The sequence below is a fragment of the Oryctolagus cuniculus genome, chromosome 17, assembly GCF_964237555.1.
Source record: "Oryctolagus cuniculus chromosome 17, mOryCun1.1, whole genome shotgun sequence".
Classification (NCBI taxonomy): domain Eukaryota; kingdom Metazoa; phylum Chordata; class Mammalia; order Lagomorpha; family Leporidae; genus Oryctolagus; species Oryctolagus cuniculus.
Genome location: NC_091448.1, coordinates 63,006,627 through 63,034,082, shown reverse-complemented (window position 1 = coordinate 63,034,082; position 27,456 = coordinate 63,006,627). Strand labels below are relative to the sequence as shown.

Here is a 27,456-nt window from a genome sequence, read left to right as displayed (position 1 = left end):
ATAAAAAGTGCCTAACACTGAACACATCTCCCACTAACGGGCTCTTCTTTCTGACTGCTGTGCTTCTGCCTTATAGACCACCATCATTCTCGCTGTCATCCAGGGAAAGACTGTGGAGTCACGCATTTTTATTTTCTGTTACAATCCATCACACAATTCTTTAAGCCAGCTTTACAGATGAGGATATTGAATCCAAGCTAAATAACTTGTCCAAAGTCACAAAGCTAATCACTGGGAGACCTGTGTTCAAAGCCAGGCAACCTGGCTCCAGAATCTATCCTTAAATCTGTTGTATCATCTCTAATAAGTCGGGATGAGGGCTGTGTTGAAGAGTGGGATTAAAGCAATGAGGTAATAACATGGTGAATGTCAATAAATAATGAATCAGGAAAAGCAGTAAGGGCAATCACATGAGACTGTAGAAGAGACAGAAGAGAATAAGAGAAGGAGGATCAGGAAAGCTCACAAGCAAAGTGGCCACTTGGGGGTGAACCAACGGAAAAAGGAAGACCTTTCTCTCTGTCTCTCACTGTCCTACTCTGTCTGCCAAAACACACACATACACACACACACAGTCAACATAAGGTGGGGACTTGAGGAGGGCTCAGAAGATCTTGGGTAAAAGCTGCTGAGACAGGCAGGCTGTAGGGAACCATGAGGAAGGGAGATTCTTACAATATGCTGAAGGTGCCATTGTAGCTGTTGGGCTCTGGTACAGGAACTCTGTGAAGCTTCTGCACTGGGCTGAGGCCAGTGCACGAAAGTGTCTCATCTTTGCAGGTGCAGAGCTCACAGACATTTATGGTGGCAGCCGCATTCAGGGGTTGATCTGTGACTTCAGTTAGGGTTGAGTGCTGAGTCTGAACCTGGCCTGGATGTAGATCTGTAGTCTTCTTCAGGGATGGAGAATGGCCAGCTTTTGCAGTGGGTACCAGAGTTATGGTTAGCTCCATCTTGGAAGGCTGAGCTATGACACTGGGTGATGTTGGGTGCTGAGCTTGATGCTGACCTGCTGTTGGAACTGTCATCTCATTGTCCCCTGGGGACTGAGTTATGAGCTCCTTTAGTGGCTCTGTAGACTGAGTTAGGGTCATTTGCATGGTAGTAGAAGGTGTAGCCTCTGTAGTACGTTGTGGAGTTTGGGTAATTTCCAGGTCCAGAGGCTTGACTGTGACTTGAGGCAGGTTTGTATACTGAGTCTGAATCTGGACTGGAGGTGAAAATGTCACCTCAGGGTACATTGGATAAGGAGGAGGAGATATAGACTTGAAGGCTGTAGAATGTTCATCCTGTGTAGTGGGTACCTGAGTTATGGTTGACTCTAACTTCGAAGGTTCAGCTGTGCCACTGGGTGACATTGGATGCGGAGTTTGATCTTGACTTGGTTTTGGAACTACCATCTCATAATAAACTGGAGGCTGATAGACCACTTCATTATGTGGCCCTGGAGGCTGCCCTGAAGTCTCCTGCATGGTTGGGAGTGGTTCACCCTCCACAATGGATTCTGGAGTTAGGGTAAGTTCTACATCAAAAGGTTGAACTGTGACTTCTGTCAGGGTTGGATGCTGAGCCTGAACCTGGTCTGGTTGTGAAAGTACCTCCTCATGGAGCACGGGAGGTACTTTAGTCTTCTTCAGGGCTGTAGAATGTTCAGCCTTCCTGGTACGCTTTGCATTTATGGTAAGCACTGTGTCCAAAGGCTGAACTGTGATGTGAGGCAATGTTGGATATTGAGCTTGATTATGACCCAGTGTTGGAACTGTCACCTCTTGATGTATTGGAGATTGGGTTACACCCTCCATGGGAGGTTGACTGGAGGTCTCCTGCATGTCTGTAGAGGGTTCAGTCACCATACTGCTGGTTTCTGGAGTTATGGTAAGTCCCAGGTCCAGATGTTGAGTTGTGACTGGAGTCAGGTTTGGAGATGGAGCTGTAGTCTTGCTCAGGTCTGCAGGATGCTCAGCCTCTGTAGTAGGTTCTGTAGTAATGGTAAGTGCCAGGTCTAAAGGTTGATTTGTGACACTGGGTGATAGTGGAGGTTGATTTTGACCCTCATGATGCACTGGTGGCTGAGCTACAGATTCTTTAGGTGGAGTCTCCTGCACATTTGTGGCAAGTTCAGCCTCTGTAATGGGCTGTGGAGTTATTGTAAGTGCCAGATCAAAAGGTTGAAATGTGATGCGGGGTGATTTTGGAAACGGAGCTTGATCCTGAGCTGGTGTTGGAACTGTCACCCCCTGATATCCTGGGGGTTGAGCTATACCTTCCTTAGATGGCCCTGGAAGCTGAACTGGGGCCTCCTGCATGATTGGAGAAAGTCCGCCTTCCATTCCAGGTTGTGTAGTTATGGTGAGTTCCACATCCAAAGGTTGACCTGTGACTTTGGTCAGGTTTGGTTGCTGAGTTTGAAGCTCCTGCTGGGTTACAGATGATTGAGTGTCAGGGAAGTCTTGTGGCTTGGCTGGGGCTACATTTTGCACTGGAGCTTGTTCTGCATTCTTGAGGGGCTCTAGAGGCTCAGCTGGAGAAAGTTCCATCTTTTCAGGCAGTGCTGGAGGCTTGGCAAGAGGAGGCCCAAGCTGGGTTGGAGAAAATTCAACTTGCTTGGTGGGAACTGTAGGCTGGGCAGGTCCTTCCTGCTGACTCCAGTAAGGATAAACTTCTGGAGTGGGCTTTAGGGTTCTGGTAAGGTCAATATCCACATGTTTTGGTTTGGTTTTAGACATCCTTAAATGCTGAGTTCTGAGTATTTCTTCTGGAATATGAGGTGAAAATGTCATATTCATTGGAATAGCATCACTCATCTCTGGGAAGATATCTGAAGGCTGGTTTGTGTTTCCCTGTTGGAGTGGTAATTGGTAAGCACTCACGGGGCGCTCTAGAGGTGGAACGGAAATCCCCTGCTGGCTTGGTGAAGGTTCCTTCAGTTGTTCAGGCTGAGCTGGGACCCCTGGAAGTGGGGAGTGCTCATCCTCTTCTGGGGGCTTTGGCTGCTGAGCTGTGTCTGCCTCCTGGTCTTTCAAAGGCTCATGCTCCGTAGGGAACACTGAGGCGTGAGCTTGGGCTTCCTGATGGATTGGAGAAGGTGCAGCCTCTTCGGGGGCCTGTAAAATTTCAGCTGTTTCCTCCTGCTGGGTCATAGAGGGTTTCTCATCCTGCATAACTTCTGGAGATTGAATTGGCAGTGGTTCAACCTCTTCAAGAGGCGTTGGAGGCAGAGCTGGGACTGAGGCCTGAGTTGTTGTGACCTCGTGGCTGACTGGAAATGTTTCCACTTCTGCAGGGTTTTTTTTTTTTTTTTTGACAGGCAGAGTGGACAGTGAGAGAGAGAGACAGAGAGAAAGGTCTTCCTTTGCCGTTGGTTCACCCTCCAATGGCCGCCGCGGCCGGCGCGCTGCGGCCGGCGCACCACACTGATCCGATGGCAGGAGCCAGGAGCCAGGTGCTTTTCCTGGTCTCCCATGGGGTGCAGGGCCCAAGCACCTGGGCCATCCTCCACTGCACTCCCTGGCCACAGCAGAGAGCTGGCCTGGAAGAGGGGCAACCGGGACAGAATCCGGTGCCCCAACCGGGACTAGAACCCGGTGTGCCGGTGCTGCAAGGCGGAGGATTAGCCTAGTGAGCCGCGGTGCCGGCCGTGCTGCAGGTTTTGGTGTTAGGGTCAGCTGCAGGTCTGGAGGTTTAGTAGTCACATTGGGCAAGTCGTACTGCTGAACTTGATGGTGACCTGGAGGTAAAATGGTCACTGTGTGAGGACTTGGAAGCTGGGCTGGGACTTCTGTCTTCTTTCCAGAAGATTCAACCCCCTCAGAAGACTCAGAGGGCCGCATTGGTTGCTCCTGCTCACTGATATAGGGTTCTGTCTCCACAGGAGGGCCCGGAGTCTGAGCAGAGCCCTCCTGCTGCGCTGGAGAAGAGTCCCGCTCCATGGTAGGCTCCGGAGTTATGGTCAGCGCCACATCTGCAGGCTTGATGGTCACGTTGGGCAGGTTATAACGGTGAACTTGATTCTGATCTGGAGACCAGTCCGTCCCCTTCTGAATCTGTGGAGTCTGAGCTATGATAGTCTCTTCAGGAGATTCTAGCGCTTGAGCTCAGGGATCTTGCTGTACTGGAGATTTGACTTCCACAGGGAGTGCCGAAGGCTTCTCCGGGGCTTCCAGTTGGCTTCTAGAAGGTTCGATCTCAGGAGACTCAGAAGGCTGAGCAGGCTGCTCCTGATTGCTGGAGGAATATTCAGTGTTCACAGGCAGGCCTGGAGGCTGAGCTGGGGCCCCCTGCTGGGCTACAGATGGGCTGACTTCCTCAGCATACTCTGAGGGCTGAGCTGTGGCATCGTTTTGGGTAGAGAAAGGTCCAGTCTCCTCAGGGAGATCTGAGGTCTGAGCTAGACCCTCTTGAGTCCAAGATTCCACCCTCCCAGGGAAGTCCGGAGTCTGCACTGGGGCCTCTTGTTGGGCTGAGGGGAGTCCCACTCCCTCAGGATGCCCCAGAGGCTGAGCTGGAGCCTGCTCCGTGCTTGGAGTAGACTGAACTTCCTCACCTGCCCCTGAGGCTTCTGTCAGCTCCGTGTCTGCAGGTTTCAGTGTGACGCTGGGGAAGTTTGCTTGGAGAGCTACAATCTGAGGTGAGGATGGAGTGTTAGGATCATGATACACTGATGCCTGACCTACTACTTCTGCAGTAGCAAATGGATTCTGAGCGGGGGCCTCCTGCTGCAACGGAGATGCTTCTTCCTCGGGCTGCTGCAGGTCTGCACCTGGGCCCTCTTGCTGGGGTGAAGAAAGTTCATCTGGTTCAACGGGCTGTGGAGGCGGAGCTTGTTCTTCTTGCTGTGCAGAGGAGGATTGGATGGGCTCCTGAGTCTCTGGATTTTGAGTCTGGCCTTCCATCAGGAATTGAGATGGTTCAGCCTGCTCAGAGGGCTGTGCAGGTTCTCCTGGGTTCTCCTGGGATTCTGTAGGAAAACCACCAGGATAGACCCCATAGTCAGCCAGCAAAACTTGATTTTGACCCTGAAGCTTGGCCGCTTTGTCTGGAGTTCCAACAACAACCTTAGGAAGCCGTTGACGCCGAGCTAGATCTTTCTTGGGGGTCAGGGGTGAAACAATCAACTTGTTTCCTTGTGAAGACTGTCTAGAGGCGGAACGAGTGCTTCCAATGACTGGTGAGCATTTCCTTCCAGTCGAGGAGGCAGAGCCGGAGGCTGATCCTGATCCCCGTCTAGCACGGGAATCGCCTCTGGTAGCCTCTGTTGTCGAGTCAGCCTATTGAAATACTGCTTTGGAACAGCAAGCTGTTCTGGCTCTGGGGGCAGTTCCAGAAAAAGGAAGCAAACTCACAGTGGACTCTTGAGGCGAGGTCAGCACCCGGGAGGGAGCAGAAGACCCCAGGTCATCAAAGCCGCCAGGGTCTGCCATGGGTGTGAGCGAGTCAGGCGATTCAGGTGGGACATTCAAGGAGTGGGAAGACCAGGGCTCAGAGAGCCAAGGGATCTGGACTGGGAGCCCCTGGTCTTCCCGCGTGGGGTCTCCTAAGTGATGGGAAAGTGCAGGTCTCCTGTCCTCACCTTACTCGACTCCTGCTCTTTCTGTCCACTCGGGGCTTCTGTACTCTCATTGATATAGGTCTCGGTCCTCCACTGCTCTGCGTCCCATTCTTCCTTGGCTATCTTTTCTTCCTGCTGCTCACTGAGGAGCTTCATCAGGATGCCTGTTTTGGAGGTGAGCTTGGCACAGGGCAGTTGCACCTGGGCCTCAGAGCAGTCCATTTTCAGAGTGCGGATGACGTGAGAAATGAGCTTTTTCATGTCCGTGTTGGGGATGAGGGACTGTAGCTGCGGATTCAGCTGAATTTCAAACTGTTGCCCCTGGGACAGCATCACGGGGTAGGTGAAGCCTGCGGGCGTGGTGGGGGCTTCAGTGCCCTCGCTGGGGTATTCCCACTGTGTTTCCTTGGTTTGGTCCACAGTCGGCATTAGGTCGAACTCGGTCCCAGCAGAATCTGTAGCTGAAGGATCTGTGTGCATTTTGTCGCCAGGGAGCGTTTCTTCATGTGCAGTGGTGTTTTCTGGCAAAACGTTTTCTTCAAAAACACGACCTCCGGAATGGTTTTCCTCCCTAGTGTCTTCTATAGAAGGTTCTCTCAGAGGAGGACTCCCCTGAGAATGCAGGCCTCCAGGGGATGAGAAAGCCTCTCCGGAGGGGGAGTTTATGAGACTCCGCAGTGCAGGGAACGGAGGCCTCTTCCCAGCCGTCAGCCTGTTGAGGGAATTTTTCCTTCTGAACTTCCGACTCAGTTTGGCCTTGGGGGTTCGGAGGACCAGGTGAGAGCGAGTTTTGTGAAAGCAGTAATTTTGTCTGGAATGCCAGATTGGTTTCCCTGCCGCCTTATTTTTAGCTCTAGCATTGGCATCTTCTAAGACAAAAATGGTGTAGGTTAAGTCTTTTCCTTTGTTGTTGATCTCAGAGAGAGATTTTGCAGGGGAGGTAGAAGGCCTGCCCAGGATGTGTTTCTTCAGGAAAGAGGAGGCTGCAGCCTCACGTTCCTTTGTGAGCAAGGGCTCCGTGTGCAAGGAGTTTCCGGCCACCTGCCTGGGCCTCTGAGCCACTTGAAGCTCCTTCAGCTCCCTGGAGCCTGCTCTCCCAAGCCTTCTTCCCCCAATGCTCTCCGCAAAGGGCCAGGTGCCCCGTCTCCTCCCGAGGCTCTTCCTCATCTCCTGGAGGTGCCTTTCCCGTAAGCCCTTTGGCCCCTTGATGACTTTTTTCACTCTCTGCAGCCTGTACCCCACACTTGGCATGGTTGCCAGGCTGTTCTCCTGTGACGGGGCAGTTTCTGATTTCTTTTGGAGGATTTGAGGGTTAAATTGAGGACCTAACAGGATAGGCTGCATAAGCATGGCCTTTTCTTCCTTCTTAACCTCATCGATTTTTTCTTGAATTTCTTCATCTAACAAATTCTGTAGAAAATAGAGCTTTCTCAACTTATTTCTGTAAGGATGAGAGGGCCTCCTTATGTGGGTTTTCACGTAGCTCAGGGACTTATCTCTATCTTGCACATTTGAAAAAAGCAGTGTAATGAATGGTAATAATGTTGATTCTACATTTTGTAGATTTTCCTCTGAGAAATAAGGCAGTATGTAATTCAGTGCACTAATAATGTCACTTTCATTGTTGAAGTCCCGCTGTTCACTCATACGGCCTGGGAAGTCCACGCTGTTTCTCTCTGATACTGGGTTCCCTGGCTCAATAGTCAGCTGCTTGCTGGTGTTGTTCTTCCGGGCTTGCAATATCTTCATGAATGCCCCCTTTGGGTTCCCTATAGATGCTTCTTCAACTGTCAAAAAAAGAAGAGACTGCTTTTTGGTACGGAAGACTGATGGGACAGCTTTATGTCAGTCCACAGCCCTACACTCTGATCAATTAAATTAGGAGTCAAATCCAATATTTGGGGTACCATTGAGACTTTAGAGAGAAAAGTAAAACCAAACTCAAACCTATGAAATGGCAACAATAAAGGAGAAAAAGATATTTTTGAGAGTGGCATTCAGAAGAGTTCGCAGTGTTAAAAAGCAGTAACTATGATCAGTATTATTTCATTGGTTTCCAATGACCAACCACTCCAGGCTTAGAATAAGGCTGGAGGACAAATGGCCCCACCCAGCTGCCCCTTCTGTGGCTCTGCCCCTGCTTCTCAGCCACATCATTCCACAGTCCTGCCTCATGCTGAGGGAGCCCAAGGCTTCCTCCCTCCCTCCCTCCCTCCCTGTGGCCCTATGTTCTTGCTGCCATCACAGGTGTCCATGGCAAAAGATAGGCATGTAAGGGGAGCGAGGGCAGAGATGGTCAAGCCAAGGGGCCTTGCTCCTCACCTCAGTGTGTTCTTTCCCACCCTTGTAAAGGGAGATTAACAATGCTTGTCCTTCTCACCTCTTGAGACGAAGGGAATAATATAATTGGTAGGAAACTGGTCTGGAAGGTGAGCAACACTGTGTAGATGGGTATACAGTTATCACTGTGCTAATGCCTCAGATCCCTGACTGAGATCCGAATTCAAGCTGTCTAAGGAAGAAAGCGGTCACATTTTGGAAGTCACGACATCAGTGGTAATAACCCTCATCTACAGAAGGATACTTAAAATTACCCGAGTGTTCTGTGGATAGAAAAGCGTGAGACTCAGAGCAGGTTCAGAGTTGGACAGTCTACAAGTGCATGGAGGAGCCTTCCGACTCCATCAGAGGAGCCAGGCAGCCATTTCTGGTTATGGAACCAGAAACTCCCCGGCTCCAAATAAAACAGCATCACTTGTACTCTTTTATACAAGTGCAAAAACAAACAACCGCGGTGAGCAGTGTAGACCTGTTCTATAAGACAGAGGGCCCTTGAGGCCCAACACGTAGAAAACCAGTTTATAGACTGTGTGCAAATGAGTTATCATTGAAAAGCAAAGCACCCAAGAGCACAGAACACCACGTGTGTGGTTCCCAACATTGCTTCCTTCCCCTTCCACCTCTTTTCCATGATCCTTTGTGCATATGTAAATTACATAGCGGTAACTATGTTATTAAATTACATAGCGGTGATTGCGAACCTGACTTTCAGCAAGGGAGCAGTGTAGCAATTTAGGGAGTTTAAATCTGAATGAATGAATAAAAATTCAGCAATTAATTACATTGTTACTTTAAACTTGACCCTAAAATTTTAAAATAAGAAATTTAAAACAAATAAATATTAAAAAAAGATCCTCAGGAAGTTCCGACTCACGGCAATGTGTCGTATTTGGCAGGCATTCATTGTCACAGTGAAGCTTGACGGTGTTGCAGACAACCTCGATAGTATGTTTAAATTGGCAGAGGCAGCAGGCCATATGGCTGGGTAAGATCCTATGAATAGAGACAGAGAATTAAGTTACCTGTAAAGGGGTTCCTTGGGTGGGTCAAACAGGTGAGCCAAGGTGCCAGCAAAGGCGTTCTTGAGGTATGTGTGTGGCCAGGGCATTTGGGTAGGAGCCTGGTGGCCAATTGTTGGTCTTGAATATGAGAATAAAGGAAGGAGGGAGAGGTGGCCCAAGGAGGCATAGGCATGGAAGTGGGTGTGGTGTATCCAAAATAAAGTCAACAGGGTGAGCATTGGGCACCATGGATCTGTCGTTTGACTCAGGGGTGTCTCCTTCCAGTTCACAAGTCTCATTGTGGGTTGGGAGTGCACAGGAGGACTTCCCCCAACCTCTGGAGTACTCTTCTCCATCCCTGTTGGAAGTGTTCACTATTAGAAACTACTCTGGTCCCAGAAAAATGACTGACTGCAGTAATTGTTGGAAAAGATGTGGAGAAAAAGGAACACTTGCTCACTGATGGGTGAGTGAAAGTAATTTGACCAGGCAGGTGTTTAGCCCAGCCATGAAGATGCTGCTTGGGACAAGCACATCCCCTTCTGGAGTGCCTGGCTCCATTTCTGATCCCTGTTTCCTGCCAGGGAGTGCCCTGGGATGTGTCAGGTGGTGCTTCCCTAAATACCCAGAAATGGAAAGGCTGCAACTTATGGTAGGTGTGTGTTTTTAAGAAACTGTCAGTCTATTTTCATTATATTTTTTTTTTCAAATTTATCATTTCGAAAGTTTCTGTGGAAGGAAGAGAGAGAAACACACACAAACACATCTTTTCTTTTTTTTTTCTTTTTGACAGGCAGAGTGGACAGTGAGAGACAGAAACAGAGAGAAAGGTCTTCCTTTTGCCATTGGTTCACCCTCCAATGGCCGCCGTGGCCGGCGCATCGCGCTGATCCAAAGCCAGAAGCCAGGTGCTTTTCCTGGTCTCCCATGCGGGTGCAGGGCCCAAGGACTTGGGCCATCCTCCACTGCACTCCCGGGCCATACCAGAGAGCTGGCCTGGAAGAGGGGCAACCGGGACAGAATCTGGCGCCCCGACCGGGACTAGAACCCAGTGTGCCAGCGCCGCAAGGCGGAAGATTAGCCTATTGAGCCACGGTGCCGACCACATGTTTTCATTAGGTAGTTTACTCCCCAAATGTCTGCGACATGCAGGGCTGGGCCAGGCCAAAGCCAGGAGCTCAGAAACTAGTTTGGTTTTCCATGTGAGGAGCAAGAACTCAAGTCCTTGGGGCATCACCCACTGCCTTCCAGGGTACATGTTAGCAGGAAGCTAGGGTGGAGCAGAGCCGGGACTTGGATCCAGGCATTCTGATGTGGGATTGGAGTATCCCAGGTAGTGGCTTAACGGCTGCACCAAATGCCTGCCATCGTAAACAGTTTAATTTTTATTTGTTTTATTTTTTAAAGCTTTTATGTAATGAATGCCAATTTCATAGGTACAACTTTAGGAATATAGTGTTTTTTCCTCCATACCTGCCCTCCCACCCCCACTCCCGTCCTACCTCCTACTCCCTCTCCCATCCCATTCTTCATTAAGATTCACTTTTGATTGACTTTATATACAAAAGAGCAACTCTATACTAAGTAAAGATTTCAACACTTTGCACCAACCCCCCACCCCACAACATAAAAAGTACTGTTTGAGAACAAGTTTTGCAGTTAATTCTCATAGTACAGCTCATTAAGGACAGAGTTCCTACAGGGGGGGTAAGTGCAAACAGCTTCATTTCTAATACCCCCAAATTGGAACAACCTAAGTGTTCACAAATAGGTGAATAGATAAACTATGGTAGGTTACACGTAGTGGGCCAGGCTCTTTCTAACCAATAGAATAACCAATGGTTGAGTTGTTACAGATGACTAATGTTACTTCTTTGGGTCCAGGGAAAGCTTCATATAGAAAGAAAAAAAAAGAAATTATCAACTCCCAACTTGACTCTCACTGGGATTAAACATGACAATAGGTCTGATCTGATTTCATCATCATTTAAAAAAATCATCTATTATTTTTCACTTTATGTTTCTGTGTGGGAGCAAACTGCTGAAATCCTTACTTAATGTATACTAAGCTGATCTTCTGTATATTAAGATATTCGAAAATGAATCTTGATGTGAATGGAAGGGGAGAGGGAGTGGGAAAGGGGAGGGTTGTGGGTGGGAGGGACGGTATGGGGGGGAAGCCATTGTAATCCATAAATCGTACTTTGGAAATTTATATTCATTACATAAAAGTTAAAAACAAAACAAAACAAAAAAAAAAGAAAGAATGCACTCAGAATGCTAAGCTAGTGTTTTACTAGACTTCAATTCTAACAGGAAATTTTCGTTAAGTCCTTTCTACCCCTAACTTCGTATTTTGAAAATTTTCAAGCCTACAAAAATATCCGAAAGATTGGTGTCATGAGTTTACATGTTCTCTCACTTAGATTCAACTGTTGCTAACATTTTGCCACATTCACTTTCCACGTGTGTGTCTCTATGCACTTCTTGGACAAACCATTTGAGAATGAGCTGTAGATATGATGACCTTTTCTTGCTAAACCTGAAGTCTGCGTCTCCTAAGAACAAAGGCATTCTCCTGCATATCCACAACACTATTATCACCCAGTCAGCTTTAACATTAACATCACCGTCTATTGTGGTCCACATGCAGGTGCTCTCAGTTGTCCCAAACATGTCTTGGCTACTTTTAAATCAGGCATTGCATTTTATTTTCATGGCTCTTTAATTTTCTTCAGTTTAGAACTGTTCCTTTTTTGCAGTGTTTCATGGCATTGGGATTTTTGAGGCATTCAAATCAGTTGTTTTACAGCATGCACCTCAATTTATCCTTCTAAGACCAATACTGAATATAATCACCAGGGAACATTTATTTTTTTGAGTGGCTAAGATTTTTTTTAAAAAGTTTTATTTATTTGAAAGGCAGAGTGATGGTTGGGTGCAGGAGAGAGAGAGAATGAGTGGAGGGAGAGGGAGAGGGAGGGAGAGAGAGAGAAAGAATGAACGTGAATAAGTCTTCCAGCCACTGGTTCATGCCCCAAATGGCCACCGCAGCTGGGGTTGGGCTGGGTTGAAGTCAGGAGCCAGGAGCCAGGAGCCAGGAACTATATTCAGGTCTCTCCTGGGTGGCAGGGGGTCAAGCACTTTGGTCATCCTGTGCTGCTTTCCCAGGTTCATTAGCAAGGAGCTGGATGGGAAGTGGAGCAGCTGGGACTTGAACTGGCACTCCCATATGGGATGCCAGCATCACAGACAACTTCACCTTATGCCACAACACCAGCCCCACTAGGGACCATTTCTGGCAGGAACACTGCATCTTGCATAGAGAATGTTGTAGTTTTGCTGCTTACTAAAATGGATGCACTAGGGATGATGTCAGTGATAAAATATTTATTTTTTAGAAGATTTTTATTTATTTGAGAGGTAGAGTTACAAACACAGAAAGGGAGAGACAGAGACAAAGATCTTCCATCTTAAGCTGGTTCACGTCCCAAATGGCCTCAATGGCCAGAGCTGGGCCAATCTGAAGCCAGGAGCCAGGAGCTTCTTCCGGGTCTCCCATGCAGGTGCAGAAGCTCAAGCACTTAGGTCATCTACTGCTTTCCCAGGCCATAGCAGAGAGATGGATCAGAAAAGGAGAAGCCAGGACTGGATCTGGTGCCCATATGGGATGCTGGCACCGCAGGTGGAGACAGCCCACTATACCACAGCGCTGGGCCCCAAATCATTATTTTCAAAAATATTGGCAAATCTGGGGCCGGCACCATGGTGCAGTAGGTTAATCCTTCACCTGCAGCACCGGCATCTCATATGGGCGCTGGTTCTAGTGCCAGCTGCTCTGCTTTTGATCCAGCTCTCTGCTATGGCCTGGGAAAGCAGTGGAAGATGGCCCAAGTCCTTGGGCCCTGCACCCGCATGGGAGACTGGAAAGAAGCACCTGGCTCCTGGCTTCGATCAGTGCAGCTCCAGCCATTTGGGGAGTGAACCATCGGAAGGCTTTTTTCTCTGTGTCTCTCTCTCACTGTCTATAACTCTTATCTGTCAAATAAATAAATAAAATTTTAAAAAATATTGGAAAATCTTTTGAAATTGCTAATGACCTGAGGTATAACTTATTCTTACTAGATAATATTTAAGTATTAAAGACCATTGCACATTAATATGCAATAAAGGGGCCAGCGCTGTGCTGTAGCAGGTTAAGCCTTCACCTGCAGTGTCAGCATCCCTTATAGGCACTGGTTCAAGTCCCAGCTGCTCCGCTTCTGGTCCAGCTCCCTGCTAATGCACTTGGGAAAGCAGCAGAGGATGGTCCAAGTGCTTGGGCTCCTGCTCCCACATGATTCAGAATAAGCTCCGACTCCTGACTTTGGCCTGGCCAAGCCCTGGCTGTTGTGGTCTTTTGAGCTAGGAACCAGCAGATGGAAGATCTTTCTCTCTCTCTGTATTTCTGCATTTCTTTTTTCTTCTTTTTTTTAACTTTTATTTAATGAATATAAATTTCCAAAGTACAGCTTATGGATTACAATGGCTCCCCCCCCCATAACTTCCCTCCCACCCGCAACCCTCCCCTTTCCCTCTCCCTCCCCCTTCCATTCACATCAAGATTCATTTTCAATTCTCTTTATATACAGAAGATCAGTTTAGCATATATTAAGTAAAGATTTCAACAGTTTGCACCCACATAGAAACATACCAGGGGATTCCAATTCAATCCCATCAAGGTGGCATGTACCAATGCCATCTCACTAGTTCCGGTGATCAATTTCTGTTCAAATTGATCATAATGATAGGACTAAGAGCCAAAGGGAGCACATAAACAAGACTAGTGTCTGCAAATACTAGCTGATAGAATAAAAAAGGGAGAGAACGATCCAGCATGGGAAGTGAGATACACAGCAGACCCATAGAATGGCAGATGTCCTAAACAGCACTCTGGCCTCAGAATCAGCCCTTAAGGCACACGGATCTAGCTGAAAAGCCCATGAGAGTATTACAGGCATGGAAAGCCAAAACACTCTGGCAAAAAAAAAAAAAAAAAAAAAAACCCTACATGTATTTCTGCCTTTCGAATAAATAAGTAAGTCTTTAAGAATGCATTAAGGACCATCGCTTATGAGTCACGACACAAGTGAGCTGGCCTGCTTTGTCTAAACTCCTGAGGACTTCCAATAATGAACTCCAGTGTAACAATTGCTTTCAGGTTTTTATAGCCTTGGTTGCACATGGCTCCAGAAAATGCTAGCACTTTTCCTGTCCACTGATGGTCAAGTATGAAAAAAAGCAGCTAGAACACCACAGCCTTGGCTAACTGAGAAAGCTTGTTGATGATGAGAGCTTTGACTCTTTGGAGAGGAAGGCCTCTCACTGACCTGGGAGGATCCACTGTGGCAGATGCTGCCCAAGGTTGAGGAAGAGGAGGCTAGAGCAGAAACCAGTGGACTTGATGATGTGGGAACGTTAGTCAAGGAGGTGATCTGACAGAAGTGATTAGGGCAGGGTATGCTGTGAGAGGCCTTTCCCCATTCTTATCTTGTGGAGTCCGCTCAACTAGCCTTATCATAGTTTCTGTTTAGCTTGTCCAATTGGCAGGGGGGAGGTCACAATGGAAGTTGCAGTGAGTTTATGGTAAAATGTCAGAATAGGGCTCTAAGGAAATCCTTTTTAAAACTTCAAAACTTGAGATACTTCAAACTCTGCATGAAAATTAACTAGAAAGGATCATGGACCTAAATGTAACTCTACAGTTTCTACAAGAAAACAGGAGAAAATCTCTGTAACTTTAGATTAGACAATGGGTTATTTGAAAGATTTTTTTCAGGAAAGGCACAATAAAAGGACAAACCATACAAGATAAAAGTTGCTATAGGCTCATCAACATTAAAAAAAAATTAACTTCTACTCTTCAGAAGGTACACTTAGTAGAGTGAAATGATAACTCACAACCAGAGAGAAGATATTTACTAAACATACATCTGAGAGAAAGTACTCATACCCAGAGCATATAAAACACTCTTAAAACTCCCTAAGATTACCATCAAATTACTACATGGGAACAGATTTGAATAGACACTTGGTAAAGATATTTGCACAACAGTATCGTCAGTTATTAGAGAAGTCTAAGTTTAAACTGCAGTGAGTGTACCCAAGGTGCCAGCGTTAGGATGACTGAGTCCCGCATTTGAGCACTTGCATTTGATTCTTCTCTCTGGTTCCTGATTCCAGCTTCCTGCTAATATAGTTCTTCTGCCTTTCTTTGGTTGAGTAACTGGGGTTCCTGCCACCTACATGGGAGATCTGGGTTGAATTCCCAGCTGTCAATTCCAGCTTCAGCCCAATGCTGGTCTTGGTGGCATTTGGTGAGAGAACTGATTGACTCTCTAGTAACTATTTTTAAATACTAAAAAAACATATAGAGATTCCACTATTTATCTACTGGCAGAAGAGCTACATTAAAAAAAGTTTTATTTTTTAACTTATTTGAAAGAACGAGAGAGAGAGAGAGAGAGAGAAAGAAAGAGATTGATTGATTGACCTTCCATCTGCTGGTTCACTTCCCCAAATGCTGATAACAGCCAGGGTTGGGCCAGGACTATGCCAAGGACATAGGTCTCAATGTGTGGGTCTCCTACATGGGTGGCAGAGACCAGAATACTCGAGTTACCATCGGCTACCTCCCAGGGTGCACATTAGCTGGAAGCAGAGTAGCTGGGACTCAAACTTGGCACTCTGATACGGGATGTAGGCATCCCAAGTGGTATCTTATTTATTTATTTATTTATTTATTTATTTATTTGACATGTAGAGTTAGACAGTGAGAGGGAGAGACATAGAGAAAGGTCTTCCTTCCATTGGTTCACCTCCCAATCACCCCCCAAATGGCCGCTACCGCCGGAGCTGCGCCGAACTGAAGCCAGGAGCCAGGTGCTTCCTCCTGGTCTCCCATGCGGGTGCAGGGTCCAAGCACTTGGGCCATCCTCCACTGCCTTCCCGGGCCACAGCAGAGAGCTAGATTGGAAGAGCAGCAGCTGGGACTAGAACCTGGTGCCCATATGGGATGCCGGTGCCACAGGTGGAGGATTAGCCAAGTAAGCCATGGTGCTGGCCCCCCAAGTGGTATCTTAATGCTGTGCCACAATGTCCAGTTTCTAAATGTTTGTTAAAAAAGTTGAAATCTGAGGACTGGGACAACACATGTTGCAACTGCCACTCTCGAACATTGTTGGTGAGAGTGCAGACTGCAGCAGCTACTTGGCAAACAGTTTAGCTGTGTGTTAAACAGTTCAATATACACTTAGTAGGTAATGAACTGTCCTACCCCTAGATCTTTACACCAAAGAAATGAAGACACATATCCACTCACAGACCTCCATGTGAGTGCTGTTAGTGGCTTTATTTATAATTGCAAAAAGTTGGAAAACACAGTTCTATAAGCTGATGAAATGGATAAACTGGTGTAACTACACAATTGGAATATTACTTAGCAATAGGTAGAGGCAGCAACATGAATAGTAGTTTAATCTCTAAAGGATTATGCTGAGTAAAGGAGCCAGACACAAGAGGCTACACTTACTACATGATTTTGCTTATAAGACACTGTGGAAGGAAAAACTACAAGAATAGAAACAGGATGAGTGGTTTGCAGGGCCTGGGTCTGGGGATGGGAGGAGACGATTGATTGGAAAGGACCATGAGGGATCTTTTTGGGTTGATAGAAATGTTCTACATCAGGAATTTGGTGGTGGTTACATAACCACGTGTTTGCCAAAACTCAGCAAACTTTACAGTGTGAATTGAAATACATAAAAATTATACCTCCATAAGCCTGACTTAAGAAAACAAGTCTACAGACTTACATGGAAATAAACCTAAGAAAAAGATAACTTACAGGTTTTCCAATTGAAGAGTCATCATGAGGATGTTCTCAACTGTGGTAAGTGGTACTTGTGTTGTTCCCAAGTCTCTGAAGGAGAAAGCCCAAACATTCATGGTATGGACCTCAATAAAAAGATCTGTCTTTAAAAAGGTTGTTTCAGGAAGATGTGGTTACATCAGTTTTGGCTTCTCTATAAAGCAAGACAGCTCAAGAGTTTGTCATGGAGACAGTTCCAGAAAGCCCTGGTTGAAATGACTTTACTATTTGCATCATCAGATTAATGACCTTGGCATTGAAGAGTGGAACCTACACCTTTTTCTGCCATTGTCTTATTTTTCATTTTATACTACATTGACCTCTTTTAATTCTTATTTTTTTCTTTAAAAAATTTACATCTATACCTCTTTGCTTGGGATAGATGGTATTCCTAACATGTATTTGCATGTAACACTGTCTCCCTCTGCCAGCTGTCTTTCCCATGATAAATTCTTTCTCAGTTCTTGCCTCAGTCAATAACTTTTTTTCAGTAACCTATTTTTTTTTCAGTAACCTAATTTAAAATCATGACTTTTTAGCCTCAATCTCAAATATTTAATGTTTGATGAAAATAAAAAAGGATTAGTTTAATACTTACAGATATTTTAATGCTGGCAGTTTAAAAAGATACGAATCTTCAACGTTTTTCAGAGGATTACGATTGAGATTTCTGAAAAATGCAATGGAATTAAAGTTATTGGCCTTTCAATAAGCACAAGATTGTATGAGAAATTATATTCTTTTTTGTGTAGACATTTTAGGCTTAAAATTACTTTCTGTGTACTTATAAATCACCCTTAGAATTCAAAAAGCACTTGTTCTTTGGGAACTACCTATGTCTCTTAGAGGATGAATGGAGAAGAGAAAGAGAAAAGATACAAAAAAATGCATAATAAACAAAAAGTATGCAAAAGAACTTTTTAGGTGAAAAGCCCTAATTAGAAGTGGAGCCAGTGTTTTGCCTAGCAATTAACACCCAGATTGGGATACCTACGTCTCAAATCAGATGCCTGGGTTTGATTCCCAGTTCCAGCTTCTAATTGCAACTTCCTGTTAATGCAGACCCTGGGAGGCAGTGGTGATGGCTCAATTGGTTGATTCTTTGCTGCCTACTTGGAGACGTGGACTGGTTTCTGGTTTCCAGCTTCAGCCTGGGCCTGGCCTAGCCTCGCCCGAGCCATTGCAGGTATTTGGGAAGTGAACTAGTGGACGGGAGCTGTCTGTGTCTTAAAAAAGAAAGATGTATAGAAGTGACCACACTGATAGGGAAGCCCTTTTTTGTGTAGGAAACACTAATCCTGTGTTCTCCATAATTCAAGGTGCTTGCCTTTCATCTTTAGAAATTTTAAACAAGCCATGACTTAATTCATTTAGTTGATGGAAAAAGAACCCACGTCAAAGCCATACTCTTGTCACGTTCTTCCACTGGTGTTCTCATTTCGCATCACACATCATCACATCACATCACATCACACCACATCATCACGTCACATCACATCACATCACATCACATCACATCACATCATCACGTCACATCACATCACACTGATCATCACATCACATCACGTCACATTGCATCACATCACATCACAGTCTTTGTTACGTTGCGTGTTGGCCTGTCAGTCTCCTGGCCTGTTAGCCCCTTGAGGGCAGGGAACATATGTTATTGTCTTTGTTATGCCTGTGTGTGGCATAGTGCCTGAAATTTACTGCATGGTTAATAAATATTTGTTGAGTAAAGAAATCACATTTTGTTTCCATACCAATACAATGAATAAATTCGTGTTGTGGGAAATTTCATTCCTAAATGCTGTAATAGATTTTTAAAGTTTTTAAAGCAAGCAAACAAAAACAAAAACAGGTAAAAAAAACTGCCTTTAGTTTAACTCTACTCAAAAACGTACTGTACTGTTACAGACTGTGAAAATAATAATTCTTACAGATGATATTGATTGGGCTGCCAAGCATCTGTGTTCAGCATTCAACACTGGATGTTCCCAGTAACCTCTGTGATAGGTATTGTACCCCAGTAGCCTATTGTGATATATATTGTGCTGAGTCACAGAGGCTGTGTAACTTGTTGTAGGTCACTGCACTTGTAAGAAGCAAAGCTGGAGCTGGAGCTCAGTCCTGCCCCAGACTGTGTCTAATATGTGTGCAGAAAAGGGTCCAAATATTTGTCACTTTAATCTGAAGCTTGAGATGACTAAATATAGAAGTACTTTGAAAATTTCATCAACCTTCTCAGGATAGCGCTCATGAAAATTAGTTTCTCTTTTTATTCCTTTTCCCTAATCTTATCCCACGATTAGATATTTAGCTCAGAGTCATTGAGACTAGAGATTTAAAAGCATGTTGTAGGTGACATCAGTGGAAACCTATGTAAACAGTGGAGTGAGAACATTTGAAAATGTATCCCTTCATAAAGGGAACAACAAAATGGTAAAAGTGGTCAGAATCAAGTTTTTGATAATTCTGGAAATTTAACCAAAGGCTTGCAGCCACCTGTGGGGCATTTACTCAAGAAAATTGGCTGACTTTCTCTAAGAATAGTGAGATTTGTGTGGGTTTTGTGTATTTAACTTGCCCTAGACAGTTCCTCCCTGGCAAGCTCAGTGGTAGCCTTAAAAATAGGCTTGGCAGCTTATGACAAGAGCCTCGGGTGATAACTGACGTCATAAATAAGAATGTCAATTGTTAAATCAACAACAGGAGTCACTGTGCACTTACTCCCCATGTAGGATCTCTGTCCTTAATGTGTGGTACTATGTGAATTAATGGTATAACTAGTACTCAAACAATACTTTATACTTTGTGTTTCTGTGTGGGTGCGAACTGCTGAAATCTTTACTTAGTATATACTAAGTTGATCTTCTGTATATAAAGAGAATTGAGAATGAATCTTGATGAAGAATGGGATGAGAAAGGGAATGGGAGATGGGATGACTGCAGGTGGGAGGGAGGTTATGGGGGGAAAAAGCCACTATAATCCAGAAGTTGTACATTGGAAATGTATATTTATTAAATAAAAGTTAAAAAAAAGAAACATCTGCTTTAGGAATAGACTGATGTCTTAGCAATATTTGGGTTTAGGTTTTTGGATTGTGGATTAATTTTATTTTTGATTTGTTGCTTCTCAAAATTTTTTAAAATTATGAGATGTATTACTTGCATACTCAAAGTCATATGTAACCATGTGAATGTTGGATAATGTTTGAACTTTGTCTAAGTTATTTTGTCTACATTTGAACCAAATCAGGAATTATAATAAGAAAAGAGAAGTATGTGTAAAATGAGCAACAACAACAAAAAAACCTCAAACTCTCCAAAAAAAAATAGCCTGTATGCCCAGTATCAGAGAGAGTGAGGGAGAGGGATAGAGGGATAGAGGGACAGAGGGACAGAGGGAGGGAAGGAGGGAGGGAGGGGGAGAGAGAGAGAGAGAGAGAGAGAGAGAGAGAGAGAGAATGAAAATGAATGGAGATGAGGGCCGGCGCCGTGGCTCACTAGGCTAATCCTCCGCCTAGCGGCGCCGGCACACCGGGTTCTAGTCCCGGTCGGGGCGCCAGATTCTGTCCAGGTTGCCCCTCTTCCAGGCCAGCTCTCTGCTGTGGCCAGGGAGTGCAGTGGAGGATGGCCCAGGTGCTTGGGCCCTGCACCCCATGAGAGACCAGGAAAAGCACCTGGCTCCTGGCTCCTGCCACCGGATCAGCGCGGTGCGCCGGCCGCAGTGCGCTGGCCGCGGCGGCCATTGGAGGGTGAACCAACGGCAAAGGAAGACCTTTCTCTCTGTCTCTCTCTCTCACTGTCCACTCTGCCTGTAAAAAAAAAGAAAGAAAAAAAAAGAAAATGAATGGAGATGAGCATGCAGAATGAAGCTGAGCCTCTCCAAAGTGCATCCCAGTGAGCTGTCAGAATCTTGGGCCATCTTCCACTGCTTTCCCAGGCCATAGCAGAGAGCTGGATTGGAAGTGGAGCATCCAGGTCTCAAACCGGCACCTATATGGGATGCTGGCGCTTCAGGCCAGGGCTTTAATCTGCTGTGCCACAGCACCAGCCGTGTCTCTGACTTTCAAATAAATGAATAAATCTTAAAGAAAAAAGTAAAAGAACAAAAAAACCCTAAAGCCAATGAAGAGAATACTTTAAGAGAAGCATACGGTGCAGAGGAAGAATTACCTTAAGAGAAAAGAAGACCTCTTGCCACACAGATGAGAATATGGTGCAGATGAAAAGATTATGAGAAGAAAAGTGTAATAGTTGCAGGAAGTGACAATGTGAAAACTTGTGAACCCTTACAAAACACCCCCAAAGGGCAGACCTGAGTTGTTCTCTTCATCTGTAAGGTTTATGCCTCTCTCTGAGTTTGGGGAGATGCTGTTTGGATTCCAGGACACACCACAGAGGGAGGACTGTGCCAGCAGTGTGCAAATGCAGGTGTATCCACAGCTTGCCTGAAGGAGGCTATGCCCATGGCTGACCTTCAGTGTACGACCACACCCAGCTCACCTACAGTGTCAACAGTGGGGCGAATATCTGAGGAGGGAGAAAGCCTGGACTCTCCTCCTAGTCACCCACAGTGCTTGTGAGTAACAGACGAGTGAGCATGTGGATGTGCTCTGTCTGGATAAGGGAGCCCCTCTCTACACTCTAGAGTCCTTCCACTACTAAACTATGAAACTTGTTTTGTGAGGACCAATGAAGTGACTAAAACAATTTTTAGAAAGAAGCCAATGAGTTAAGACTTAATGTACATGTGTGGGGAGCAACTCGGACTAGACTAAGTTACTGGAATTAAGACTTATTCTATGCATCTGCTCTCCCACAATATGGCGCTGGGAGAGGAGCAAACAGCTTCTACCCAGCTGCCTTTCACCAACTTGACAAGCTGCAGGAGCTGCTCCTGATTGGAGGAGAGCAGCGTACTCGGCGTGTGGGTAGCAGAGTTGGGATTGGTGGAAGAGGACTATAAAGGAGGAGAGAGACAACATGCACCAGGAACATCTATCTGAAGGAACACCTGTGCAGCCCCCGAGAGAGCCGGCCGGCGGTGTGCCGCTCCCCCGCAGAAGTGGGGAAAGCGGCAGGGGGAACCGCCCTTCCACGGAGGTGGAAGGGACGGTAGCCAACCCGGGAAGAACCAGCAGCAAACCTGGGGAGGGCCGAGCAGACGAAAGAACAATGCAGGGTCCTGTGTCGTTCCTCCACGAAGAGGGGGAGCGACATAATGGTGCCGTGACTCGGATAGGAAACCTAGGAGGGAAGAAGAGGGAAGAAACGGGAAGAAGTGGGAAAATACCGGAGAGAGAGACTAGCAAAGAACCTAGGGAAAAGCCGGATGGAAAAGGTGCCGGAAGAAGCTATTGAAAGCCTAGGCATAGACTCGGATACGGACTGTGGGAAAGAAGTTAGGATTTAAAGTGAAAGCAAGAAGAAACTTAGACTCAGATACGGACTGCAGGTTGAAAGCGAAAGTGAAACCTGGAAGAAACTTAGACTCGGATACGGACTGTGGGGAAAAGCCAGGAGAAATGAGAGGGGATTGTTGTTGGAAGAAAAGTTAGGAAACATACCGGGTAGAGAAAAATGTTAGGGAGGATGAAGCCGCGGGGGGGCAGGCTGAAGCGGAGACGTAAGCTAGCTTGGAATTCTTCAAGTCAGCCCGGGGAGCAAAAGGCGAAAATCTGGAACCAGAGGCAGAGACGTGGGCCGCCAGGTTGGAATCCGTCAGATTAGCCCGGGGAGCAAAAGACGGGAAGCCAAACTGGGGGGCGCAGACGTGAGCTAGGTTGAATTCACCAGGTTAGCCCGGGGAACTTGGACTGAATGCCGGTGGCGGAAACGTGAGCTGGGCTGTGTGACTCGCGGAAGCCGCCACGCGCAGAGAGAGCGCGCGGGGCACAAACGGGGAGAGCGCACGGGGTGCGAATAGAAGCCGGTAAGCTGCGCAGAGCCGGGAAGCCACCGCAGGGCGGGCCCCGGGAAGCCGCGCAGAGCCGGGAAGCCGCCGCGGGGGAGGCGCCGAGAAGCAGCCTCGGGGCGGGCGCCGGGAAACCGCGGGGATAAGAGAAACAAGTTTAGAAGTAAAATGAGAGAAATAGGAATGCTGGCAGATAGAAGTAAAATAGGAGAAATAGGAATGCCCGGAGGTAGAGAAATAGAGAAAAATAAGGCCTCCCCACAACACGGCAATGAGAGAGCTTGGATTCGGTCTGCCTGATTAGTAAGACGATAAGCACCTGCAGGCAGCTAGCAGCTTATGCGCTGCAGGTCACCGAAGACAGGCACGAATTAACATCAATAAGTCTCCCCACAATACGGCAATGAGAAGGCTTGGATTCGGTTTGCCTGATTGGTAGGGCTTGTAAGCACCTGCAGGCAGTTCTAGCAGAGCAGAGCATGCGCTGCAGGGCACCGAACACAGGCACGCATCAGCGCCTAAAAACCTCCTCACAACATGGCGAAGAGAGGACCCGGATTCAGTTTGCCTGATTGGTAGGGCTTGTAAGCACCTGTGGGCAACTCTAGCAAGCAGAGCAGTGTGTGTGCTGCGGGGCACCAAAGACAGGCGCGTATCAACGCCAAAAATAAAAAGAAAGGGGGATCTGTGGGGAGCAACTGGGAGCAACTCGGACTAGACTAAGTTACTGGAATTAAGACTTATTCTATGCATCTGCTCTCCCACAATATGGCGCTGGGAGAGGAGCAAACAGCTTCTACCCAGCTGCCTTTCACCAACTTGACAAGCTGCAGGAGCTGCTCCTGATTGGAGGAGAGCAGCGTACTCGGCGTGTGGGTAGCAGAGTTGGGATTGGTGGAAGAGGACTATAAAGGAGGAGAGAGACAACATGCACCAGGAACATCTATCTGAAGGAACACCTGTGCAGCCCCCGAGAGAGCCAGCCGGCGGTGTGCCGCTCCCCCGCAGAAGTGGGGAAAGCGGCAGGGGGAACCGCCCTTCCACGGAGGTGGAAGGGACGGTAGCCAACCTGGGAAGAACCAGCAGCAAACCTGGGGAGGGCCGAGCAGACGAAAGAACAACGCAGGGTCCTGTGTCGTTCCTCCACGAAGAGGGGGAGCGACATAAATGAATGAAGCAGAAGAAATAAAGTATACTTAATGTTTAGAATTATCAATTACTGCTGATTTTCCATAATATATTTCATTTCTGATTTCACTGAAAGATTTGATGAGTATTACTATTCAAAGAATGTTATGTCACTGGTAAGCTCTTGGCATGTCTTTGAGGTAGATTTCATATTCACAATAGATTGATCCTACCACACTGCTGTTTTACACAGAGACTTCATTCAGAAGAATGTTTACTGGGCTGCATGTAGTACATGCAAAGTAAGGGTGAATGCAGATTTTGCTGAGCATGAGCCTAACCTAATTTGGGGAATCCCTTATAATGAAACATGCAGAATTATGAATATAAAAATTGCTCCAGCCCCTCCCAGGACCTTGGAAGGGGCACGTGCAAGCGTAAAGCCTTGAAGCTTAGGCTCCAGTTCATGATGAATCCAGCTCAGCTGGCACTCTTTTCTGGACTCTGTAATGCAGTGAACAGCATTGTTTTCACTTTAAAAACCCTCATCTTTGGTCATAAGATCACTGGTGTCTTCCTGGGGCAACGGGGATAGCAAAAGTTTCCTTGAAGCAGATTTGTCTAATAAAAGAATATGTCCCCAAATAAAGGAGACCCGCTCCCAACACACACTTGGTGTATTACAGCCATTGTGCCAATTTTTGAAGCAACCATGAGTTAGATATGTTCAGATCGCATGATAAGAGGATTAGTTTCCAATACCAGCTAGCTCTGGTTTTTGCATCACCATGAAGCAAATGCTTTTTTTCTTTGGCTTAAGATGGACACAGAAACTTGAGATAAATGAACTGGTGCCTCATGCACTGTACGCCATCCCTAGCTCTGCTCCTACTTTTTCAGCTCAACTCTCTGGCCTTGCTGCACAGATGCTAGCATGGCTGTCACTCATTTTCCCATCAATGTCCAACTTCCCCCTGCTGGCATGAAAGTCTCTGGAGACAAAGCTTCTGTCCTGTTCCAGTTTGTACCCCCAGCACTTAATACAGCACCTGGCACTCGGTGGGCCTGGCACTCAGTGAATGTTCTTAAATGAATTCATTACTTTTCATCCACTGTGATTCCACAGATTTTCTCCCTGTGTTGTCTACAGAAAGCTGTACTGGAACTCGGCCCCTTAGGAGGGAATCTAATGGAATGATATATGTTGAGGCCATTTTTACTGATGCTACCAAAACCACTTGGTGTTGGGGCTCCAGGAACCAGCTCCCGGTGTGTGGGTGAAGTAAAAACAGACTCTCAGTGTTCTTCCTCAAGATCTGCAGGCACTGTTGGTCCATCCCCAACACATCCTAAAACCTTCCCTCATAACCAGAATGAATTGTGTTTGGCTGGGATTCTGAACCACAGAACAGGTGGATAGTCTTTCAACATCAGGTTTAGTGGAGAATCTGTATCTTGAATCTAATATTCCCTTGGGCCATTGAACATCACAGAATTGTTGAGTTGAAAGTGAATAAAACTCACTTTCTGTTGCAGTTTAGTCAGGACAAAATATGTGGGATTAGGCTAGAGCAGTGTATTTTCTTATTTTTTTAACACTACAGTTTAACATATATGCCACTTCTTCCTATTTCAAAAGTTATTAGTATCCACAGATAATTTATAAATTGAGAGCTAAATACATTTTGGAAAAAGCTTATGATCTGGGTGGGTGATGGGGAGAGATGTGCCCTTTGGCTGGGTCCCAGGAATTATTTTTGCATTAGGATTTAAAAGCAGGTAACCCTGAGAAAGCACCAGAACCTTTTTCTCCCAGAGTACTTTGTGTTAGATTTTTGGAAAAAAAAAATGGAAATGAAGACCTTCTTTGCAGAGTTTATATACAGGGCTTAATACCCAGATAAGCATAACTATATACCATTTTTATACACAAATGGTTTTTAAATATGTATTCATCATCTATTGCACTTACACATTGTGCAAAAACTGCATTCCATGCCACGCCTGAAATGTCCCAAAGCTCAGTTCTGTCAGTAAATTGCAACCAAGATTTCTACAAAAAAAGACACGAGTGAAAGAGAATGAAGAAGAAAAAAAGAAATATTTTCAGAATACTCTTCTTTCAGGAGTGATTCTAATTTTTATAGATGAAACAATACTTCCACATTTTATCTACACACTAAAGAATTTACTGGTACTGGAAGATTTGGTTTCTGAATTATACTTGCACATTTACATTAAATTTCATCATATTATTTTCATATTACATGACATACTTGTACTGTGTGATCTTTACTTCTCTGGAACAGAGTTTCACAACTTGAATGCTATTGACATTTTGGACTCGATAATGCTTTTCTTGTGGAGGTTTGTCCTGTACATAGTAAGTGGCTTAACAGCAGGCTGGGCTTAGCTCACGCAGTGTCAGCAGCACGTGCAGGGCTGCAAGCTGTTACCTGAATGCAAAATCATGTTGGCTGAGAAGCCCTGCTCTGTGGGATTCACTCTGACTTTTGTACCTGATAGTATTTTTGCTAGAGAGGAAAAGGACCTGTTACAGAATTTTAGCAACCTTCTACTACAAATGTAAAGTAGAATCTTAACCCTATTTCAAGGTGAACAGTGAAGATTTATTAAAATTCCAAATGTGATGAAATTGTAACTTACATAGACTGCAAAAAAGGGAGTGACTCAAATGCACGTCTTTCGATAAACTCTATTTTATTGCAGGATAAATCTCTAGGAAAAGGAAAACATTGCCTTGGTTAGCTATTACCTATATAGTCAGTGGGGATAATAAAATTTGCATTTGATAATGTTGGATATGCAGTTTTTACCTAAACTGTAAAGCTTTGGACTTGTATTTGACCCTCTGGAGATACTACCCCTTCTTACAACCTCTCCTAATAGTCTCACTGTTAGAACCTTCATCAATGACATACACAACTATAGATCTTGATAGATTGTGGTGGTAAACTTTCCTGAGTGCAGAATTGATTAGATGAACTTTCATAGTCTTCATCCATTTGAAACAAGGAGCAAAGCTGTCATCTCCATTTTTAATGTCTAATATTCCAAAGAATTCTCACATTTTCACATCTTTCCTGGTTTAGTCCTAGTTTTCTAACTTCATTCAATACCAGAAAAAAAGATGCCCTTTTGAATCATTTGAAATGAAATTGGTTCTCTAATTAATTCATTATTTTGAACTGATTCAGAATTACACTTTCTGTCATACTAAAGGAAATTTATTTGTTGCTTGTTGCTTGATAGTCCATGAAAGCCATGATAGAACCGTCAGAAAACAGCATGACACTGGATTCCCACTTGAAAACACTCTTGGTGGTAGAGGACTCTTACTTCCACTGATTACAATTTGACCCTCACTTTTCACCTGCAACTCATCTGTTGGTGGCTCCATCTCTAGAATCTCCTTCTCTCACCTGTCCCACGCGCAGTCACCAGTGGGACTTGCCCTAAGTGACTCTCCGAGGCCAATATCACTAGGTGCTTACAGAAGAGGCAGATTCTCAGCCCTGTTCTAGACCGACTCAGGCAGTTACTGTGGGGGTAGGGTTCAGAGCCCCAGGTAACTGTGGTGCAAGCTCAA

General features: G+C 45.7%; 2 protein-coding genes across 2 annotated transcripts in view; both read right to left on the bottom strand.

Moving 5' to 3' along the window:
- The window catches only part of LOC138846265 (leucine-rich repeat-containing protein 37A3-like), a 33,950-nt gene extending 29,830 nt beyond the window's left edge, over nt 1–4,120 (bottom strand). The window contains exon 1 of the mRNA XM_070061598.1: nt 676–4,120. Within this exon, the coding sequence (XP_069917699.1) occupies nt 676–3,929 (3,254 nt within the window). The 5' untranslated portion in view covers nt 3,930–4,120. The remainder of the gene's footprint in view (nt 1–675) is intronic.
- Nucleotides 4,121–4,250: 130 nt separating this feature from the next.
- Nucleotides 4,251–26,608, bottom strand: LOC138846275 (leucine-rich repeat-containing protein 37A2-like). The gene is made up of 6 exons (XM_070061613.1): nt 26,514–26,608; nt 25,819–25,899; nt 17,397–17,468; nt 16,775–16,849; nt 8,763–8,881; nt 4,251–7,335 (listed from the first exon to the last, which is right to left on the bottom strand). The coding sequence occupies exons 2-6, from the start codon at nt 25,836–25,838 to the stop codon at nt 5,534–5,536; spliced, it is 2,088 nt and encodes a 695-aa protein (XP_069917714.1). The 5' UTR covers nt 25,839–25,899; nt 26,514–26,608; the 3' UTR covers nt 4,251–5,533.
- Between the last annotated feature and the right edge of the window lie 848 nt (nt 26,609–27,456).